This window comes from Rhinatrema bivittatum, chromosome 1 (genome assembly GCF_901001135.1).
Source record: "Rhinatrema bivittatum chromosome 1, aRhiBiv1.1, whole genome shotgun sequence".
NCBI classification, from domain to species: Eukaryota; Metazoa; Chordata; class Amphibia; order Gymnophiona; family Rhinatrematidae; genus Rhinatrema; species Rhinatrema bivittatum.
In genome coordinates this window covers 223457250-223476176 of record NC_042615.1, presented here as the reverse complement: position 1 = coordinate 223476176, position 18927 = coordinate 223457250, and the positions used below count along the sequence as shown (strand labels likewise).

The following is an 18927-nucleotide window of genomic DNA, read 5'->3' as shown; positions in this document are numbered from 1 at the left end:
AAGTCTGACACTTCACACATATCCAGCATAGCTCTCTGCTTCAAACGGCAGGGGAGCAAGACTGGTACTTCACTTTCAATGCATAGCCAGCATGGCTCTCTGCTTCAACGGCAGGGTGGAATGAAGAAACGTGGATCTATATTCAGGCAACAACCAACAAGGACTGAATTACATAGTCTGGATAAACAGATAAGCATGGGTGTAGCTTGCTTATTGCGGTGATTAATACCCCTAACTAATTAAGCTATTTCACTTAGATGCAGTTCCAGCACTGCTCTCTATATTAATGGCAGGGGTGGAAGGGAAATAGAATAAAAAAGGTTACTAAGAGCCAAGAGTAACAGATAAGTATGAGAGAGAAAAAAAAGTGCGAAAGCTTGCTGGGCAGACTGGATGAGCCGTTTGGTCTTCTTCTGCCGTCATTTCTATGTTTCTATGTTTGTAGAATCTTCTTCAATAGAATATTTGTTGATATCTGATCATGCTCCTGTAATGTGCTGTCTTACATTTGATATACCCTATTCCCAGAGTTGGCAGTTGCCTTGGTGGTTAATCCATGACAATTTAAGATTTTTCTGGAACGAGCATGGAAAGAGTTTGTGAAGAATAATGCTGAACATTAGGACGCCCCAATTTTATTTTGGGAAACTGTGAAAGCTGTGATGAGTGGAGAAATTATTAGTTATATAATAGCAGCTAAAAAGAAATTAAATAGGTCATGGATTTAGAAAAACAAATGTCTGACTATAAAAGGTGAATGAATATTAATGGGAAAGTTGAAGAGCGAAAGGAAAAATTTCTTGGGACACAGAAACTACTAAATGAGTTATTACATAAAAAAGCTACTGTGTCTGTTTCATTACAGGCATAAACTGGTAGCAAATTGGGAAAGATGCTACCCAATCTGGTTAAAGGTCAGGGTAGATCTAGATTTATTAAGGGGATTATATTAATACTGGTGTGGAGATTAATGCAACTCCTGATACTTGTAAGATTTTTTAGGGTTATTATCAAAATCTATATCAGAGTGTGATGGTAAAGATCATGTACAGAGACAGAATTTCATGTCTGCAATACATTCTGTTTTATCCATATTGGAATTGGAAAAACTAAATGCTCCTATTTCATCTTTTGAAATGCTGAAAGTAATTAAAAAGCTACCCTCTCTTAAGTCACTTGGCTCAGATGGTCTCTCTTACCAATTTTATAAAATATTAGGAGAGTTAATGGTTAATCCCTTGAGTGCTCTTTTTGGGAAATTGATTGAAATTTGGGAAATGCCGGAAACTTTGAAAATGGCAGCTATCATTGTGCTCCCAAAGCCTGGAAAAGATCCCATTGACACGTCCTTGTATTGACTGATCTCCCTTCTGAATCAAGACATAAAAATTTATTCGAAAATTATTGCGAATTGGCTTAAGTAAATACTGCCAGCTCTCAGTTCTCCAGAACAGTCTAGCTTTATTTTTGGGTGGAATTCAGGATCAAATATCCTTAAACTACTTCATACTTTGGAGGCCTGCAAGGAAGGAGTGATGATAAAACCTTTGATTGTTGGTTTTGACACTGAAATGGCATTTGAGTAGGGTCTCCTGGGGCTTTCTTAATTATGTTCTTGTCAAAATGGACTTTAAGAGGTGTATCTTAGAATCGATTAAGGTGCTTTATTCTAATCTGTGTCTGTGTGTGTGTTAATTGACTGTTATCGAATCCATTAGTATTGAAAAGTGGTACCATTCAGGGTTGTCCCCTTTCCCCTATGATTTTCATGCTGGCTTTGGAGCTTCGTATTCATAAATGTAATGGGGAAAATAAGATATCGGATGTCCAATTGGGTAACTATATGTTGAAGTTCATGCTTTTTGCAGATGACATCTTAATGAGTCTTACTAAAGCACGCCAATCATTACCAGTGGTATTATACACTCTACTGCAATATGGGAGTCTTTCTGGGTTAAAATTGAATTTGGGAAAATCAGAGGCTTTAGACATTACAAGCAAGATGAAATATTCTTGGAGAATCAAAATGGCATCATGAGGGGCGGACGCATTGGCTCAAGCTCCATTCCTACCTCATTTTTTTACTTACTTTCTTATTGGAGATGCCGCACACTAAAAGAAAAGGCCGGTTGAGACCTGAAACCTTGACACCCCCTCAGTCAGCAATGATTCAGACGAGGATAGAGGGCTTCTGCTCCGCCGCAGGATTTGCTCCGGATGTTCGTTTCGCTGTTAGCGCAGGAGGAGAGCAAATTCCTGCACTATTGGAAGAAATATCGTTAAGCCCCGGAGCTCCGATTACTCCTTCGCCACCCTCACATGACATGGCTGCGAGACCGGGTGGTCAGTTGGGGCGGAAGACGCCCGAAGAAGCAACCATCGAGGCAGGGCCCTCCAGCTAATTCTGTGTTCTGTGATATCAGCGTGGGAATGCAGGCATCTACACCGCTGGTAGTAGAAACAACCACAAGTTCAGAGGCAGGACTAACTGGATTCTCCGTCAAGATGCCTGCCTTGGAAGGGAGAGAGCTCTTGGAGGACTCCCAGAACAACGATGGAAGTCCTCAATTTCCTATGGTAACTTTTTCCTATAAACCATGTCCTGTTAAATCTTCAGTTGTGACTTTAGATTCATTATGGAAGGCTATATCTATGTTAGAAAATTTTGTAGTCTCTTTAACAGCTCTGAAAGACTCTCAAAACCAATTCACCTCATTAAAACCTGAGGTTACAATACATTCATCTAAAATAGAAGAATCGGAATTTAAAGTGTCTCAAATCCATAACACCCAGAGTGCTTTAATACCGGGAGAAACTGTAATGTCCAAAAAAGTGGAGAATTTGGGAAAATTCAACTAAATATTTAAATCTGAGAGTATTAAACTTTCCTAAATGTCAATTAATTTCTCCTAGAGAGCAATTTAAAAAGTATTTACAAGAGATACTACATTTTTCATTGGATATGATACCACCTATGTCAAAGGTTTATTTTCTTCAAAATAGTATGAAACAGGGAGAAATTCCTGATCTTACGTCAGTTTTGCCATCAAATATAAACCTCTTACCATCTGCAAATGTGTCTGAATTCTTGGAAACATCTACTGAGGCTCAAGTTGAAAACAGAGGAACTCTTTTGGTTAAATTTGTTTTTTCTACTGATCGGGACAATGTCTTTAAGATATTTCTTCGAAATAGAGAATCCCTGAATTTAGGCCAGAGGGTCTGGATTTATCTCCAGAGTAACACAGATACGCTGGAAAAGATTCTTGAATTTATGTCCTCGAGTGCGATTGAGTGCTCAAATAACTATATGGTATCCATATAAATGTGTAATGAAAATTGAAAGTAATAGATCTTTTTTTTTAACCTTCCCAGTTGGGTCACTTTCTGGATTCTCATCAGTCATCTGGTGAAGTTAACCAAGTAGCAACCGGTGAATGAATATTCCTGCACATCCCCTCTTTAATTACATATTCTTGGTTTTGTTCAGCATTGCTCTATTTTGTATTGATTCTCCCCAATTTCATTGTAATTCAAGATATGGTTTAAATATGGAAGTAGAATTGTAAATGTATTTCTTGGGGATCATATACCATTCTTGTGTTTTCCATGACATGTTATTGATGTCTATATAATTGAAAATTAAAAAAGAAATATTCTTGGAGGGACTTCCCTTTGAAATGGGCAGAAGGTTTGATTAGATATTTAGGTATTTTGATTCATAGCCAGGAGAAGGAATGGTACAACCTGAATATTCCATCTACTATACAAGAATTTAAACAAAAAGTGCAAAACTGGATACATTTTCCATTGTCAGGTAGAATGGCACTGGTTAAAATGATATTGATACCTAAGATATTGTATATTTTAAAAATGATCCTTCTTGCTCTTCTAAAATAAAGATATTAAGTTAATTGTGTTCTAAATTATTTTGGAAGTCTCTGAAAGCAAGACTTTCCATATAGAAATTACAGATCCCTAGGGAGGAAGGAGGAATGGGATATTCAGATGTTCGTTACTATAACATGGCCTGTATTATGAGATTTATGGGTGAGTGGCTTACTTAGAAATGTAAATATATGTCATTAGTGCTAAAAATCCAGCAATGGCATCCCACTTATTTAAAATATGTTCATCTGGAAAATAGGATTATTTAATTTTGCATGAAGTCTGTGTTTCTTCTAACCAGTACTGTTCGATATGCTTGGAAATTTCTTAGGATTTTATTAGGGCTGTCTTGGGAGATATGCTGTTTTGCCTCTAGGGCTGTTTGCATGATTTTCCTCCAGGTTCTATATACTCGATCACCAACAAATGTTAACAAAGGGAGTTGTGGATATTTCTGCTTTATTAATCTGTGTGCAGGTTGTATACATCCTTTTGAATATCTTGTATCACATTCTTTACTTGGTAAGAATAATATAATGGTTTACCACCAACTAAGAAGTTATATTACTACTGTATGTAGGGAATAAAGTACAAAAATACTCTTCTGGTCCTTTTTTTGAGGTTATTACATATGCTTGCTAGAAGTATTTCTTCAATGTCAACCTTGTATAAATTGTTGCACTTAAATACTCAATGTATCCAGCTGCAGGTACTTGCTGATGTGTGGTCTTAATCTTCAGATTCTTTTGGTAAATAATGATCTCTGGAATACCCTACCAGAAAACCTAAGATTACAAAACAACACAAAAATATTTTAAAAACTACTCAAAACTTGGTTATTCCGACAAGCCTACAAAGGTGGCATTGGTTAAACAACTTCCCCACACGCATCACCTCAGCCTACCTATTCACGCACTTATAATATATATATAGTAGCTACTTTTGAGACCCTTAGTGCACACAGGATCTAAGCAGTTCTCCCCACAGACGCTCCCACTTAACCACGAAAGCACACTATTTAATCTCCTTCACCCTTTCCCCCTCTCACTTGCCCCTACACACCCCCCCCCCCCAGATATCTGTCACATTACCATGATGCACAATTCAAATCTAGAGAATATCCTACCATAATCTCTTGAAAATGTTATCTTGCCTTACACAATAATTTTATTCAACATTAAACACTATGGGGCAGATTTTCAAAGGGTTATGCGCGTAACCCCTGAAAAGCTGCCCCTTCCAACCCCTGCGCATGCCGAGCCTAAGCCATGAGACACACGTAAGTCCTGGGGCTTTCCTGGGGGGGGGGGCGTATCGTGGCCGTCACGTCATTGGGGGGGGGGCATTCCGGGGCAGGGCCACGAGCGTGGTTCCAGCCCAGGGGCGTGGATGTGGCCCCCGGCCCGGAACATGGCGCGCGCAAGTTACACCTGCCTCAGGCAGGCATAACTTTTGAAATAAACGTAGGGGGGGGGGGGGAATTAGTTAGGGCCGGGGGACGGGTTATTTAGGGGAAGGAAAGGGAAGGTGGGGGTGCCAGAAAGCAAGTTCCCTCTGAGGCCGCTCCGAAATTGGAGCAGCCTCGGAGGGAACGGAGGCAGGCTGCGCGGCTTGGCGCGCGCAGGCTGCAGATTTTGCACAGCCTTGCATGTGCCGACCCCGGATTTTTTTTTTTTAATTCTTTATTTATCAAATTTTTAATTTACAATACAGGTATCAAACTTGCAACTGAAATTACAGAATTATGTAAACCATAAAAAGAAAAATATTATAATATTTCAAATATATTCCTTATAACATACTCTGTATTTTACAAGCAAAAAGAGAAGTATATCCAAATTAGAGCATTTTTTTTTTAAATAACTATAATATGAAATTTGTAAGTTAATTCCCCAATTATATTTCTTTGCCATTCTTTTCAATCCCCAAAAGTGCTCTAAGGTGTTCAGGGTCAGTGTATTGATATCTCTGCCCATTCAATTTTATTGCGCACTTGCAAGGATACTGGAGTATAAATTGACCACCTTTTTCAAGCACACTTTTCCTTAAAGCGAGGAATTTCTTCCTCCTAAGCTGAGTGGTTTTCACAAGATCAGGGTAAATCCATACCTTATAGCCATAAAATGTTTTTGACATATTTTGAAAGAAATATTTCAATATATTATCTCTGTCTGATACAAATGCTAATTTTACCAACATATTACCAACTCATCCTGAGATTTTTCAAGGAAATCTGTCAGATCTACTGATAGCTCAGCACCTATTTTCTGAACTTCTAATTCATTATTTTGTGTTTCTATCTTAGATTGTTCTTTCAATTTTGTAGAGGTATTGATATAGAAAGCTTTTACTATTGTTGGCATAAGCTGGTCCGGCATTTTTAGTATTTGAGTGATATAAGATCTAAATAATTCTATTGCATTCATTTTTCCTATATTTGGAAAATTAATAATCCGGATGTTTAATATACGAGAATAATTCTCAATATTCTCAATTTTCCTTTGTATCTCAATCTCACTCTTTATCTGTTGTAATTGTATTTTTTCTACTTTCAATAAACGATGTTCCACATCCTTAATTTGCTTTTGTTGGGCTATCAATAGATCTGAATTACCTTTCACCACTTTATTAGTTTCTTTTACAACCTCAGTTAATTTCTTAATAGAGGAGTCCATTTTTGTCAAAAAATTCCACAAAGTTTCCAAAGTGATAGTTACTGGTCTCACAATTACTTCCTGGGAAATCTTTTCAATTGCTTGATAATTATTCTGAACAGAGGAAGAGGAAGAAATATCTTCTTGCCCAAGAACTTGCTTAGGTGACCCAACTGACATATTTTTGCCCTTTGATAGTTCCACTCCTTCATTAACTCCACTGGTTCCTTCCACACTTTCTAAGTCACCTTGGGGAGTAACTGGTAAACTATGGGATATCGCCCCTTCTTTACCAGGTGGTGTTGGTATATCTGGCGCTCCTGGACTCAATGAAATGTCCTCGGCCAATAGGGAAAGATTTTGCTCCAAATCTGTCCCTATAGCGGCCCCCTCAACAGGAGTAATCTGAGGAGAATTAAGCCACTCTGCAACAGTCCTTTGTTCTAGCTCCATAGTCGGAGTACTAAAGGATGGCCTTAACTTGGCCTTTCTCTTAGTATGAGGCATCTTTATTTCAATAAATTTAAGGAAAATGGAGAGCTATAAACTGGAGAGGCAGAGAGGACCTTACAAATGTTAATATACTTCTCTGATGGAGAAGTAGGAGATGAATAACAAATAATAATCCAGCCTACCTTATTCAATAGGCAGGAGTTAATAGAATACCCAGTTCACTTCTTGCCTGAATCGGGACTTTTCAAATATTCCGGAGGCTCCCAGGCGAATCCAGCCGAAGCCAGCCAAAGCCACGCGCCCCTTAGGCGCGCGGCTTCGGCGCAGCTACTGCGGGGCGCCTCAGCAGCTGCGCGCCATAGGAGGGCCGTTTATACTCCCTTCCGGCCCCTCCTAGTGACGCAGATGGTGCAGATTGGCTTTCCCCAAAGCCGTCGGGGCAGGCTCCTGCCTACCCCTCCCGGGCAGTGTCCAGGAAATAGACTGCCGATTAAGGCAAAGGAAATCAGTGGATGGAAATAAAGAAAGTCCTCCTGCCTCGAGGGTCCGAGGTAAGCTCTCCTCTCGACCCCGGATTTTAAAAGATACGCACATAGCCGCGTGTATGTCTTAAAATCTGGCGTACTTTTGTTTGCGCTGGTTGCGCGAACAAAACCACGCGCACGCGTACTTTTTTAAAAACCTGCCCCTATATTTCTTAGTTACATTGATTATATAAGAATGGTAAGGTAATCCATTGTTTTTTACATGTAAAACATATTCAATGTTATACATTACATCACTGTTATCCCTATAAAAAAATTAGCTGTTATAGTTATTATACCTTTCTACCACAGTTATTAATGTAAATGTTTGCCTGTTCATGTAAGCTGTTATACCTGTAAACCAGAGTGAAGGCTTGAGCCACATTTTGGTATATAAAAGCATACAAATAAATAAATAACTCTCTATATAGGTAACAACTTAATTCAACATGCAACGGAGAATGTGTTGCTGAAAGAACTTCAATTTTGCATTCTACAGAGAGCTATCTTCTGGCCTGTCAAAGCATGCAAAGCTCACAATGCGGCATCAGATAGTAAAGTGTGGACAACCAGGAACAACATTGCTGCATTGTATGCAGGATTGGGTAAACATTCAGTCTGTTTGACGAATAACACAGCAGTGTTTGCAGGGTATCACTTCGGTGTCAGGTTATTTGTCAGTGGCATTTTGTTTGCTGGGTTTCCAGGGTAAATTGATAACTCTAAATAAGCATTTTAAGTCTTTTCATTAAAGGTGGCCTGGTAGCAAAGAAGTGTATATTGACCAATTGGTTAGATTCTAAAGGCCCAACTCTTTTGCAATGGAAATCTGCAATATTGGATTTGCTTTTTTTGGAAAACAAATTAGCGAAGATAACATCTAAGGACTAAATATCGCTTTCAAGAAATTTGGAGCCCCTTTTTCAATTTAATTCAAATAGACTTGAAATATAAGTTAATATCAGGCTCTTGATAAATCATTTCTGGCATTAAACTTTTCTACATCTAACTTTTGTGTAGTCTAGTGACTGGTTAAGAATATTCTTTGGTAATTTTCTTACATTCTTCAGCATGTGTGTTTTTTAAGCACTTTTTCCATTATTCTTCAATAACAATGTTCAATAACATCCTTCAATGGAAACATGTGGATGGACAGGATGGGGTGGGTGGGTTTCAGAGAGCATAAAAATGTTACTTTGTTTTATTATTGCAGTGGTCTTTTCCTAGTACCCTGCTTTGTTCATTGATGTACTAAAATGCAAAAAAAGATATTTAAACAAAAAATATGTTCTATGTGTTTTAAATTTATATATTACCTAGTAACTTCATTGCATGTCCCCTAATCTTTATACTTTTTGAGAGAGAAATAGATACGCATTTACCTATTCCACTTCATTATTTTATAGACCTCTATCATAACTCACCTCAGCCATCTCTTTTCCAAGATGAAGAGCTCAAGGGGAATCGTTCCATCACATTTATCATTATGTTCACCCGCCTTTCTATCTCTTCTAATTCTGCTATATCTTTTTTGAGATGCAATGACCAGATTTGCCCACAATGCTCAAGTGTAGTCACAAAATGGAGTGTGATCGCATCTTCAGTATTGTATGCAATTTTTTTTTTTATTAAAAGAAACCTTTTTGGAAGCTTAGATAAAAAGTATTCCATGCATTAAAAACGGTTGAAGGAAGACCAGATGACTGCCAGTATAATTTAATGGTGAGGTAAAGGAGGCAGTTAAAGCTGAAAGGGCATCATTCAAAAAATGGAAAGCAGACCCAAATGATGAAAATAGGCAAGATCATAAGCACTGGCAAGTTTATGTAGTTAGGCCAAGAGAGATTTTGAGAAAAAGCTTGCTAGTGAGAGAAGAAAACTAATGAAAACTTTTTCAAGTACATTCAAAGCAAAAGGTCTGTGAGGGAGTCAGGCTGCTAGATGAGAGGAGCAAGAAAATAGTAGAAAAACTGAATGAATTCTTTGCTCAAAACCACACAAAAGTTGTTTGAGGATAGATTTATATACTCCTGTCAGAGGCGGTCTCCCCTGACGTGAGAACAGCAGAAAAAGGAGTATTTTTCAATATCAGATCATGGCTTGGTGTGTCTGTCTGGAGCTTGGAGATGCATTTAATAGCCTGGATTATGACATGATGGAAATTTCTACAGTTAAAAGAAAAATGGGAGGACTGCTTGAAGCTGAATAGTTTTACTGATGCCACCTCAGTATTGCTATGGGAGAAGGGGGAACGCTGTGTGAAGGGAGGGACATCATAGCTTATGTAGCAAAATAAAAAAAATAAAAAAATAAAAAAATGTACAAGGGTTCCAAGATGGCCATCAGTAGACAACAATGTGGGATCTCTCTTAGGCAGATTACATAAGTTTCTTGCTTGCAGGTATTTTTTTCCCTTTCAATGGGCAGAAAGAGGAAGCCAAAGCTGGGATCTTCCCCTGCAGCCCACCCGACACCTCCTCTGGGCACGATGGATGCCCGTGTTGTCTACAGGAAACAAACGTTGAGCAGTCAGCCATTGGAGAGAGAGGGAGGGGAATTTGAACTCCCTTCTCTTATGAGCTCTTTGTCACCGCTAAACGCAGTGCAGAGGACACCGCCCAGTAATCCTGCTGCGGTTAGAGCCTCCCGAGTGTTGGGATTGTCAACAGAGAAGAAATTGGTTTGGTGATCTCTGTGGGGAGTGGTGCAGAAGGCCCTGCAGCATCTAGTCCTGTGAATATTTCATATCTGTCGGGTGAAGTAGTGGTTGGAGCTGGAGGACTTGGAAGCGACTGAGTACCCGATGGTAGTGAAACAAGTGAGTTGCAATTGTTATCTCAGCCATCTTTTTTGGTAAAGAGACCTTCTTCTTTTTCGTTGGAGGCTATGTGGGATGCCATAGTGGACTTAGGGAATTCTATATCCCAGCAATTATCTCCTTTAGTCCAGAACTGTGTTGGTTTGGAGAGGCGAGTTCACGCTTTGACCAATTCCACTCAAATTTGGGCCAGCAACTTGAGTTGGTTCGTTCAGATATGACTAATGTTAAATGAACTCAAGAAGCAACTAAAGAAAATTCAAATCTTGCTCAAAAATTGGAAAATTTTGAGAACATTGTTAAGAATAAAAATTTCAAGTTCATAAATTTTCCAAAATTACCCTTGATATATCCAAAAGAGATGTTTAGGAGATATTTAATCGAGATTCTTCATGTTCCTGAGAATGCTATTCATCCTGTTTCCAAATATTCTATCTTCCATCTTTTAAAAGGATTTCTACTGAAGACCATGGGGATATGCAAGTGCCTTTGGTTCCTTCTGATGGAGCTGCTTTGGATGTATCTTCGCTTCTTGAAACATCAGATACAGAGTTGGCAGTCCCAGCCACACTTTTTGTCACATTTGTCATCGAACCTGATAAAGACTGGCTTTTAAAATTAATTTTTTCAACTCAGATCTGAAACTTTCTTGCAATTAAAAGTGAAGGTTTTTCCTGATGTCTCTAGTCAGACACAGAAAAAACAGAAACGATTTTTTTTCTCATGCGCTGTTGGGTTCAACAAGTGGGAGGTGTATTTTTCCTTAAGTTTCCCTGTAAATGTATGGTTACATTCCAAAATAATTCTTATATTTTTATGGTCCCCCACAATTGTCCCAATTTGTAAAACATCAATTATCGCTTCCTCTGGAAGCGCCCAGTCTTGAATTGCTTTAACCAATTCTCAGATATAGATTAGTTTTACTTAAATGTTGATCGATCTTTGGTTAATGTCATTATTATACTTGTGTATTGGATCGCCCCACCTTGAGGACTTTGATTGGAAATTGAAAAGATTATGTATTGATTTATTCTTGTAATTTTCTTTTTCTTATTTCAATTACCTATTTTTTCTTTCAAGATTTAGGTCTTGTATATTTTTGGGAAATGCATAAATAGAAAATTAAAAAAAAAGAGATGTGGAGATGTTGAAACTAATGAAAATGCTCTCACAGGAGGGGCAAGATGGCTACCACGACAGGACGATAAGGCTCCATAGTTTAGAAGTACCTTTTTGGGAATTTTGACTTCAGTCATAGTGAAGCGAAAGGCCAAAATGAAGGGTAAAGCTTCCTCAAATATGACTGTGGCTTTGGGTCCAATGGACAAACATTGTTATTTCCTAAGTGGGACAATGTCCTGAGACGAGCACAAAGCTGGAGCCTCTGCAAGAGCTGGAACTCTCATTGAGTTTGAGCCTGAGCCCCTCTTCCACCGCCTCCATTTGGGCTCAATTGCTCTTCCTGAGGAGGGATGCTGGTATTGCGGCATATGGAGGAGGATAGTTTCCCAGGTCAACTGAACTGCTGCAGGGAGCATGAACCTCAGTGGGTGTCAGTTTCCCAAACTGACCATGCTCAAGTTCAGGGCGCAGGAACTGATGGCAGAAACATACAACCTGGTGGTTTATTTGTGAGTAGACCTCAGCCAGTCTTGTTGCCATCCCTGAAACAGGGAAATCAGGAAGCCCCTCTCCCTGTAAAAAAGGACATCATGTTGGAGGACATCTTGGGGAGCAGTTTGTTGGCTCAGTTGATTTCTCAACTATCTTTTTTTACTCAAAATGCAGCTTCTAAATTTGAAGGATAGGATACAAGATTTGTAGAAATAGGGAACCAGTTGGCCAGGATGGACTTTCAACAATCTACTCTGCAGGATGCTGGGGCAGCTCATATCAAGTGCATGACTTGTGAATTCAGAACAGTGAGAACTTCACTATGAAAAAACATATAAGCAAATTAATCAAAACAGGGTACTCCAAACTAGGAATATTACATCGACTGAAACCCTGTTAACATTTCAAGACTTCCATACTGTTCTACAAACACTTATATTTTCAAACTTAGACTACTGCAACTCTCTTCTACTAGGCCTACATCGAATCTACTAAAACCACTACAGCTGCTTCAAAATGCCTCTGCAAGACTCGTTCTAGGAACAAGGAAATTTGAACACATCACTCTCTCGCTGATTGCACTACACTGGCTTCCCATAAAATCCAGAATTCACTATAAAGTTTTAACACTAATATTCAGTATCATCAACATTAACCCAAGTCTATTAGGAGTGACAATTCAAAACTATACACCTCAGAGACCTAAGGTCACAAAACAAAGGACTGCTTATGGTACCTTCAACTTGGGAAAGGAAAACACACCTAACGCAAGTAAGAGACCACTCGTTTTCAGTCCACGCTTGAAGTTTTCTGTTTGTCGTATTGACTCTGGCAGGGAGTTCCACAACTTGGGGCCTGCTATTGAAAATATGGCTCTTCAGAAAAGCATATGATTTAATGTAAAAGACCAATAATCTGATAATTACATCAGTACCAGAGGTAATGTTAATGGAGCAAAGAATAAGAAATGAATTATGAGGCATAAATTGTTAAGAGCGAGCAACAAGTAATGAATAATGTGTTGTACATTGATGTTAGAGTGAGCAATAATTATGAATGAGATGATGTACACTTTTAGTAGGATTAGTTTTTGTATTCCTATTAAGTCGAACATGAATGTGCACAAATATGAGCTAGAATTGAAAATGCACAAACATGAACTGGATTATACAATAACTAGTGTACTTACCTAAAATACTTTTTTGAATTTGATTTTCAATGAGAACATGTTTACTTTGCGGTGTCAAACTAAAAGGTGATTGCTAACCCACAATATGTGATCATTAACCGTGAATATGTATACGGATCTTGTAAACCGTTGTGATCTACTTTTGGAACGATGGTATATAAAACGCCTAAATAAATAAAATATCATGGACTCCTTACTTTTGCATTAAAAAATGGAATCCTTGGGGAAAATTTGTCCAGAATTAAGAACTTGCATATTCTAAATTTCCCAAAGACCAAATTTATATCCTTTCAGGAACTTTTAAAGAAATTCTTAAAGGAGATACTCAGAATCCCTTATGAAGAAATGGTGGTCATTTCCAGTATTCACATATTCCATCTGGAATGCGGGAAGAGAAGGGTTACACTTATCACTACAGATAGTTTGGATGTGTCAACTTTCTTCAAATCTTTTCCAGATGAAATTTCAACTAGGGTGCCAACATTAGTGTCTTAACACTGAGATGGAGAAGAATTTAGTGTTCAGATTGTACTTTTAAAAATTTTTTTTTTTTAATTTTGTGGTCAAAAGGTGAGGGTACTCCCAGATGAGGCTGGGTCCACTCTGTTAAAGAGGGAAACGTTTTCTTCAGAAGAAAGACCAGGTTCTTGCATTGGGAGCCTTTTTTTTTTTTAGGCCCATTGCAGTGTCTGATCATTTTCCAAAGAAATAAATGTCATCTTTGACCCTTTCCAATTAGAGAAAGTTCTTTGAGAAAAAAATCTGAATATTGAAACATTTCTTATTGTTTGTGGCATTGGGTCAAAGAGAAGAAAAACATGAGATTTGATCGTTAGAAATTTTCCATAAGTCTTTTAAATATTTTCTTTGAATTATCCCTCCCAACTATGTGGATTGGATGCAGCATTTAAATGTTTTCTTTCTTTTCTTTTTTGTAACACTGATATTTTTTGGATGCTCTATTTTCTTTGGTTTAAGTTCTATAAATCTTTTTTGAAAATTCAATAAATTAAAAAAAAAAAAGTGGACAGATTCTGCTCCCTACACAGGCAACGAACGCGTTAGACATGGACCCCTTGCTCACCCCTGGAACCAAAGGCGGCCTATATATGTCTCCTCCAATACCTCTCATAGCCAAAAAAAAAAACAAACCAACAAGTCTTGTGAGATACAGCAGGACAGGGGTTAATGGATTCTCAAACCCCCGTACTGACCTTGACAAGTATGCTTCCCCATACTTCTCAACCTATCAATCCAGGAACCACTTCGCCTGTCCACAGCTCAATTTCATAACACATAATCACGGCAATTTATACCATCCGAACCTTCAAATCTTTTCACTAATGTTTTTCAGGTACTTGTAGCTTCACGAAAACCTTCCACACGTAAATCTTACCATTCAAAATGGAAAGGATTTACCAAATGGTGTACACCAAAAGGTATTGGCCCCTTTTCCTGCCCCACTCCATTTCTATTGGGCTATATAGGGTACCTCTCAGATTCTGGTCTCCAGACATCCTCTGCAGACCTCTGTACACCTCAGTGCCATTTCAGCATACCACCAGGGAGTAGGGGATGCCCTGATAACGGCTCAACCCCTTATGAGTTGGCTTATGATGGGCTTTCTACAACTTAAACCTCCTCTACAATCACCGGTTATGGAATGGGACCTAAATGTAGTGCTCACAAGGCTCATGCGTTCCCCGTTTGAGCCTTTGCATTCCTATGACATTAAAAATTCTTGTATTTTCCTTGTAGCCATTAAAAATGGCTACAAGGAAAATTCTTTTCCTTGTAGCCATTACATCTGCTCAAAGGGTCAGTGAGTTACAAGCCCTTGTTGCATACTCACCCTACACTAGGTTCCTCCATGGCCGAGTGGTCCTCTGTACTCACCCTAAATTTCTTCCTAAGGTGGACTCAGTCTATAGTCTGCCCACTCTTTTCCCAAGGCCTTGCTCTCACCAGGGCGAGAGGTTTTTGCACACCTTGGACTGTACATGTGCACGTGCATTCTATTTAGACCACATTGCAGTCCATAGGAAATCCACCCAACTCTGTTCTTTTGACAAAAACAAGCTGGGAGTTGCAGTGGCAAACAAACGCTCTCCAACTGGCTAGCAGACTGAATCGAATTCTGCTATGAAAAAGCAGGCCTTCCTCTCCAGGGGTGAGTGAAGGTACATTTTGTAACGGCCATGGCAACTTCAGTAGCACACTATCCTTCAGTACCAATTGCCGACATCTGCTAGGCTGCAACATGGAGCTCTCTTCACACATTCGCAGCCCTCTACTGCTTAGATAAGGACGGTCATCAAGACTCTGCCTTTGGACAATCTGTCTTGAAAACCTTTTTTTTCCAGTATAATGCCCAACTCCTTCCACAACCACCTGCTTTGATTTCTGGCTGCCTCACCATTACCAATAGCACCCCAATTATTGTGCCTGTTGCACGAGTTGTCTGCTATTGGCCTGTTGTAATATGAGTCAGCCTGAAGCTTGCTAGTCACCCATATGTGAGGACTACAATCCTGCTTGTCCTGGGAGAACACCTGTTACAGGTAAGCAACTCTGCTTTTCTTTTGTGTGCTTAAAACAGTCTAATACTTTGCATAAATGTAAAATGCATTTTATCTTATATGAAAATAAAGACATTTAGAAAAAAAAGAAAAATACATGTTTTGGACACATTTTCAAATAGGTCGATCTTATTTGTGTTGAAAGGTGTTATGTTTTATATATATTCTGTGATCAACTTATCTAAATTTTTTTTTTTTTCTTAGATGTGGATGGTCACTTTTTTTTTTAATAGACTTCTAAAATGTGCACTCTTTTCAAAAGAATTTACATGTGCAAAGTGAACTCGTGCAACAGGCAAATCCTATGGTCAATTCAATGGCATATATTGTAGCAATTTTCAAAAGCCCATTTACAAAAGTAAAGTGCATTTACACATATAAAACCCAGTTTTAAGCATGTACATGCTTTTTAAAATCAGGCACTTAGAGGTCGATTTTAAAAGGAGCGATACAGATCCTGGAGCGCACACATGGACGTGCCAATTTTATAACATGCATGCAGCGACACGCGCATGTTATAAAATACGATATCTGAGTGCACATACGTGGGCGGGTGCCCCATTCGCGCACGCAGGGAGGGTACATATTCAATTACGTGCAGCGACGCAATCAGCCTTTTTTCCCAGTTCCCTAACCCTACCCTTCCTCCCTTTTCCCCTCTCCTCCCCGACCCCTAAACTATCCCTAACTAACCACCCCTTTTTTTTTTCAATACTTACTGCTCCTCCAGAGCAAAAGTATCCAGCGCACACTTCCCCAGGACAGCGTCTAATGGCGCTTTCCTGGCCCGCCCCTTTTACTTGGCCCAGTACTTCTGCGCGTAACGGAGGTTATGAGCATAGCTGAGCCCTTTCCAAAATGTGTGCAATGCATGCAGAGCTCGGCCACGTGCATAACCTCCGTTTTTTAAGCATGCAAGGCTCTTAAAATGTGGGCATTATTGTATAAGGATCTGGCAGCATGCTCATGCATGTGCCCTGACTATCTCAGAGGCCCAACTGCCTTTCTTAATATTACCTTTATATAGACTTGAAATAGGTGAAAGTCGGGGATACAAGCCAAGGAATTAGTGTAGGTGGAGAAAGGAGTGAGGAATAAAAAGAGCAAGCAGCAGGAGGAGAGGGCCACAAAAAAAAAACATATGTAACTAATTCTGTAAGCCCCAGCAGTGTATATGTACAGAAAGTAGCTGCTTGGGGGAAAGGTGCATGCTGGGCTGTGCCAGTGTTGTGCAAGCTATGACCAGTCGTGTCTCGTGTGCACGTGCATAAACTGTGAAACATTTTAATGTATCTATACACCAGAGTAGATGATAGCAGCCCCATGTGGATAATATGCAGCTTGGATGTATAATGTGAACAAATATTTTGAAAATGAAAACGTTGACTAAATCATCAAAACACAAGTACTTGGTCTGACCTCAGGGCTCTAGAACTACTATGACAGCTATCACACTAGCCTTTAGTGACACCTCTGGTTTGAGGTGACTTCTACCAGCTGCTCAATCATCTGTCTCATGGTTTCTAATGTAACCTAAATTCTGCAGTGTCATCACTATTTTTCTGTATTGGATGTTCATTTTTTTTTGTAGTTGATTGGAACTGCAATAGACTCCTTTTTTGTATTCATACCTCTTGAACCATGAAAAAATTAGCATAAATCTGAAATTACATACACTTAGAATGTATAATTAGCATATGTTTGTATTATGTTTTTGAAAAATTGAGAGTTACATTGCAGTCTTAGAACAAACTTGGAGGCAAATTTGTCATTGGCTAATAAATTGTAAGCAGGGAGTCTATAAAACAGTCCTTAACGTGGGTAACAGCAGGCATATTTTCCACATAAAAGCTGCTGCATAATAAAATATTTTGAGACAGGCTGCTGTTCAGCAGATTTTGTTCATATACCCAAATTATGTGTGCAAATAATCAAAATGAATTGAGGTAGAGGAGAAATTGAGATATTTGAAAATCTATATGAAATGTGCTTACAAAAAGAATTGACTGTGTGTTTAGTTATTAGTGTTTAACCGTGGATACTTCAAGTAAGTTTATTTTGTAGCAGACATATTTGTGTATGTTCTTTACCAGGGAGAACTGGTGACTGCATCTAAAGCAATCATTGAGAAGGAATACCAGCCAAGAGTGATCGTGAGCACAGCTGGTCCAAACCCCTTTAATAAACTCACTGATCGAGAACTGGAAGAATATCGCAGAGAAGTAGAACGCAAACAGAAGGATTCTGAAGGTTTGTTACTTTATATGACAGGCATCATTATTTTCACATGTACTGCACCAGACATGGGAGCTCAGATACACTCATGACCATTTCTGCTGACATCAAAAGCTACAACTTCCAGCTAAAAATGGCGTCTCACTGATGTTGGCACCCATCAGCCTGATAGTTCTAGGTGTTTGACATTTTCTGTCGCATGAACTAAAGATAGGTTTCCTAACACTGTACTGTATTTGTACAGCAGTTAAAAAATGTATCAAATTGTCCATCAGCACTGCTGAGACCTGATTTCTGCTTCCAGACTTTGTGCATATTGGAATGGCAGCATTTACAGGCCCTAGGATGCCTACCAGCTAATTTGAGCACAGTAGTTTTGGGAAGATCTGCAGTCCGTCTTTCAGTGAGGCTACTGTCTTTGCAATGGCAGAGCTTGATGGGAAAAAGTAGAGGGATTAAAATAGGGGAAAGATATTTGCTAGCTATGAATGAAGGTTCATGGTGCTGTAGTTGTGATAGATTTAAGTTGGGCTGGAAACCTGAAAAAGCAAAGAGGCTGCTGGGCAAAAAGGAAATATTGTGCAGTTACTTTTTCTGTCAATTTGGATTGCTGTACAAATCAGTAATTGTGCCTAGTTATGTTACTGGTGAATTTGCTTAGCACTAAGTTTGGAAGTTTTTAGTACATTTAGTAAATGAGATGCCAGCTAGCTTGCCCATCAGTTCTGAGACTTCAAACACATCCAGGCTGGTGAAATGTGTGCACAGAGATAAAAGATGATAAAAGAATATATATGATAACCATAGCTTTTCAGGAAAGAGGAATATTTTAATTTGTAGGTTAGCATGGTTTCAAGAACAAGTCATGCCTGAGAGAGTTATTTTATTTGTTTGTTTTTATATGAACGCTCTGAACAGTGCTTCTTGTAGAAATATATTCACAAAGTATTTGGAAAATACAGAGTTACATGGT

General features: G+C 38.9%; 1 protein-coding gene across 1 annotated transcript in view; it reads left to right on the top strand.

Annotated features, from left to right (window-relative positions):
• The window catches only part of ADD1 (adducin 1), a 191368-nt gene that overhangs the window by 150047 nt on the left and 22394 nt on the right, over positions 1-18927 (top strand). Inside the window, exon 13 of the mRNA XM_029606751.1 lies at positions 17813-17969. Within this exon, the coding sequence (XP_029462611.1) occupies positions 17813-17969 (157 nt within the window). The remainder of the gene's footprint in view (positions 1-17812; positions 17970-18927) is intronic.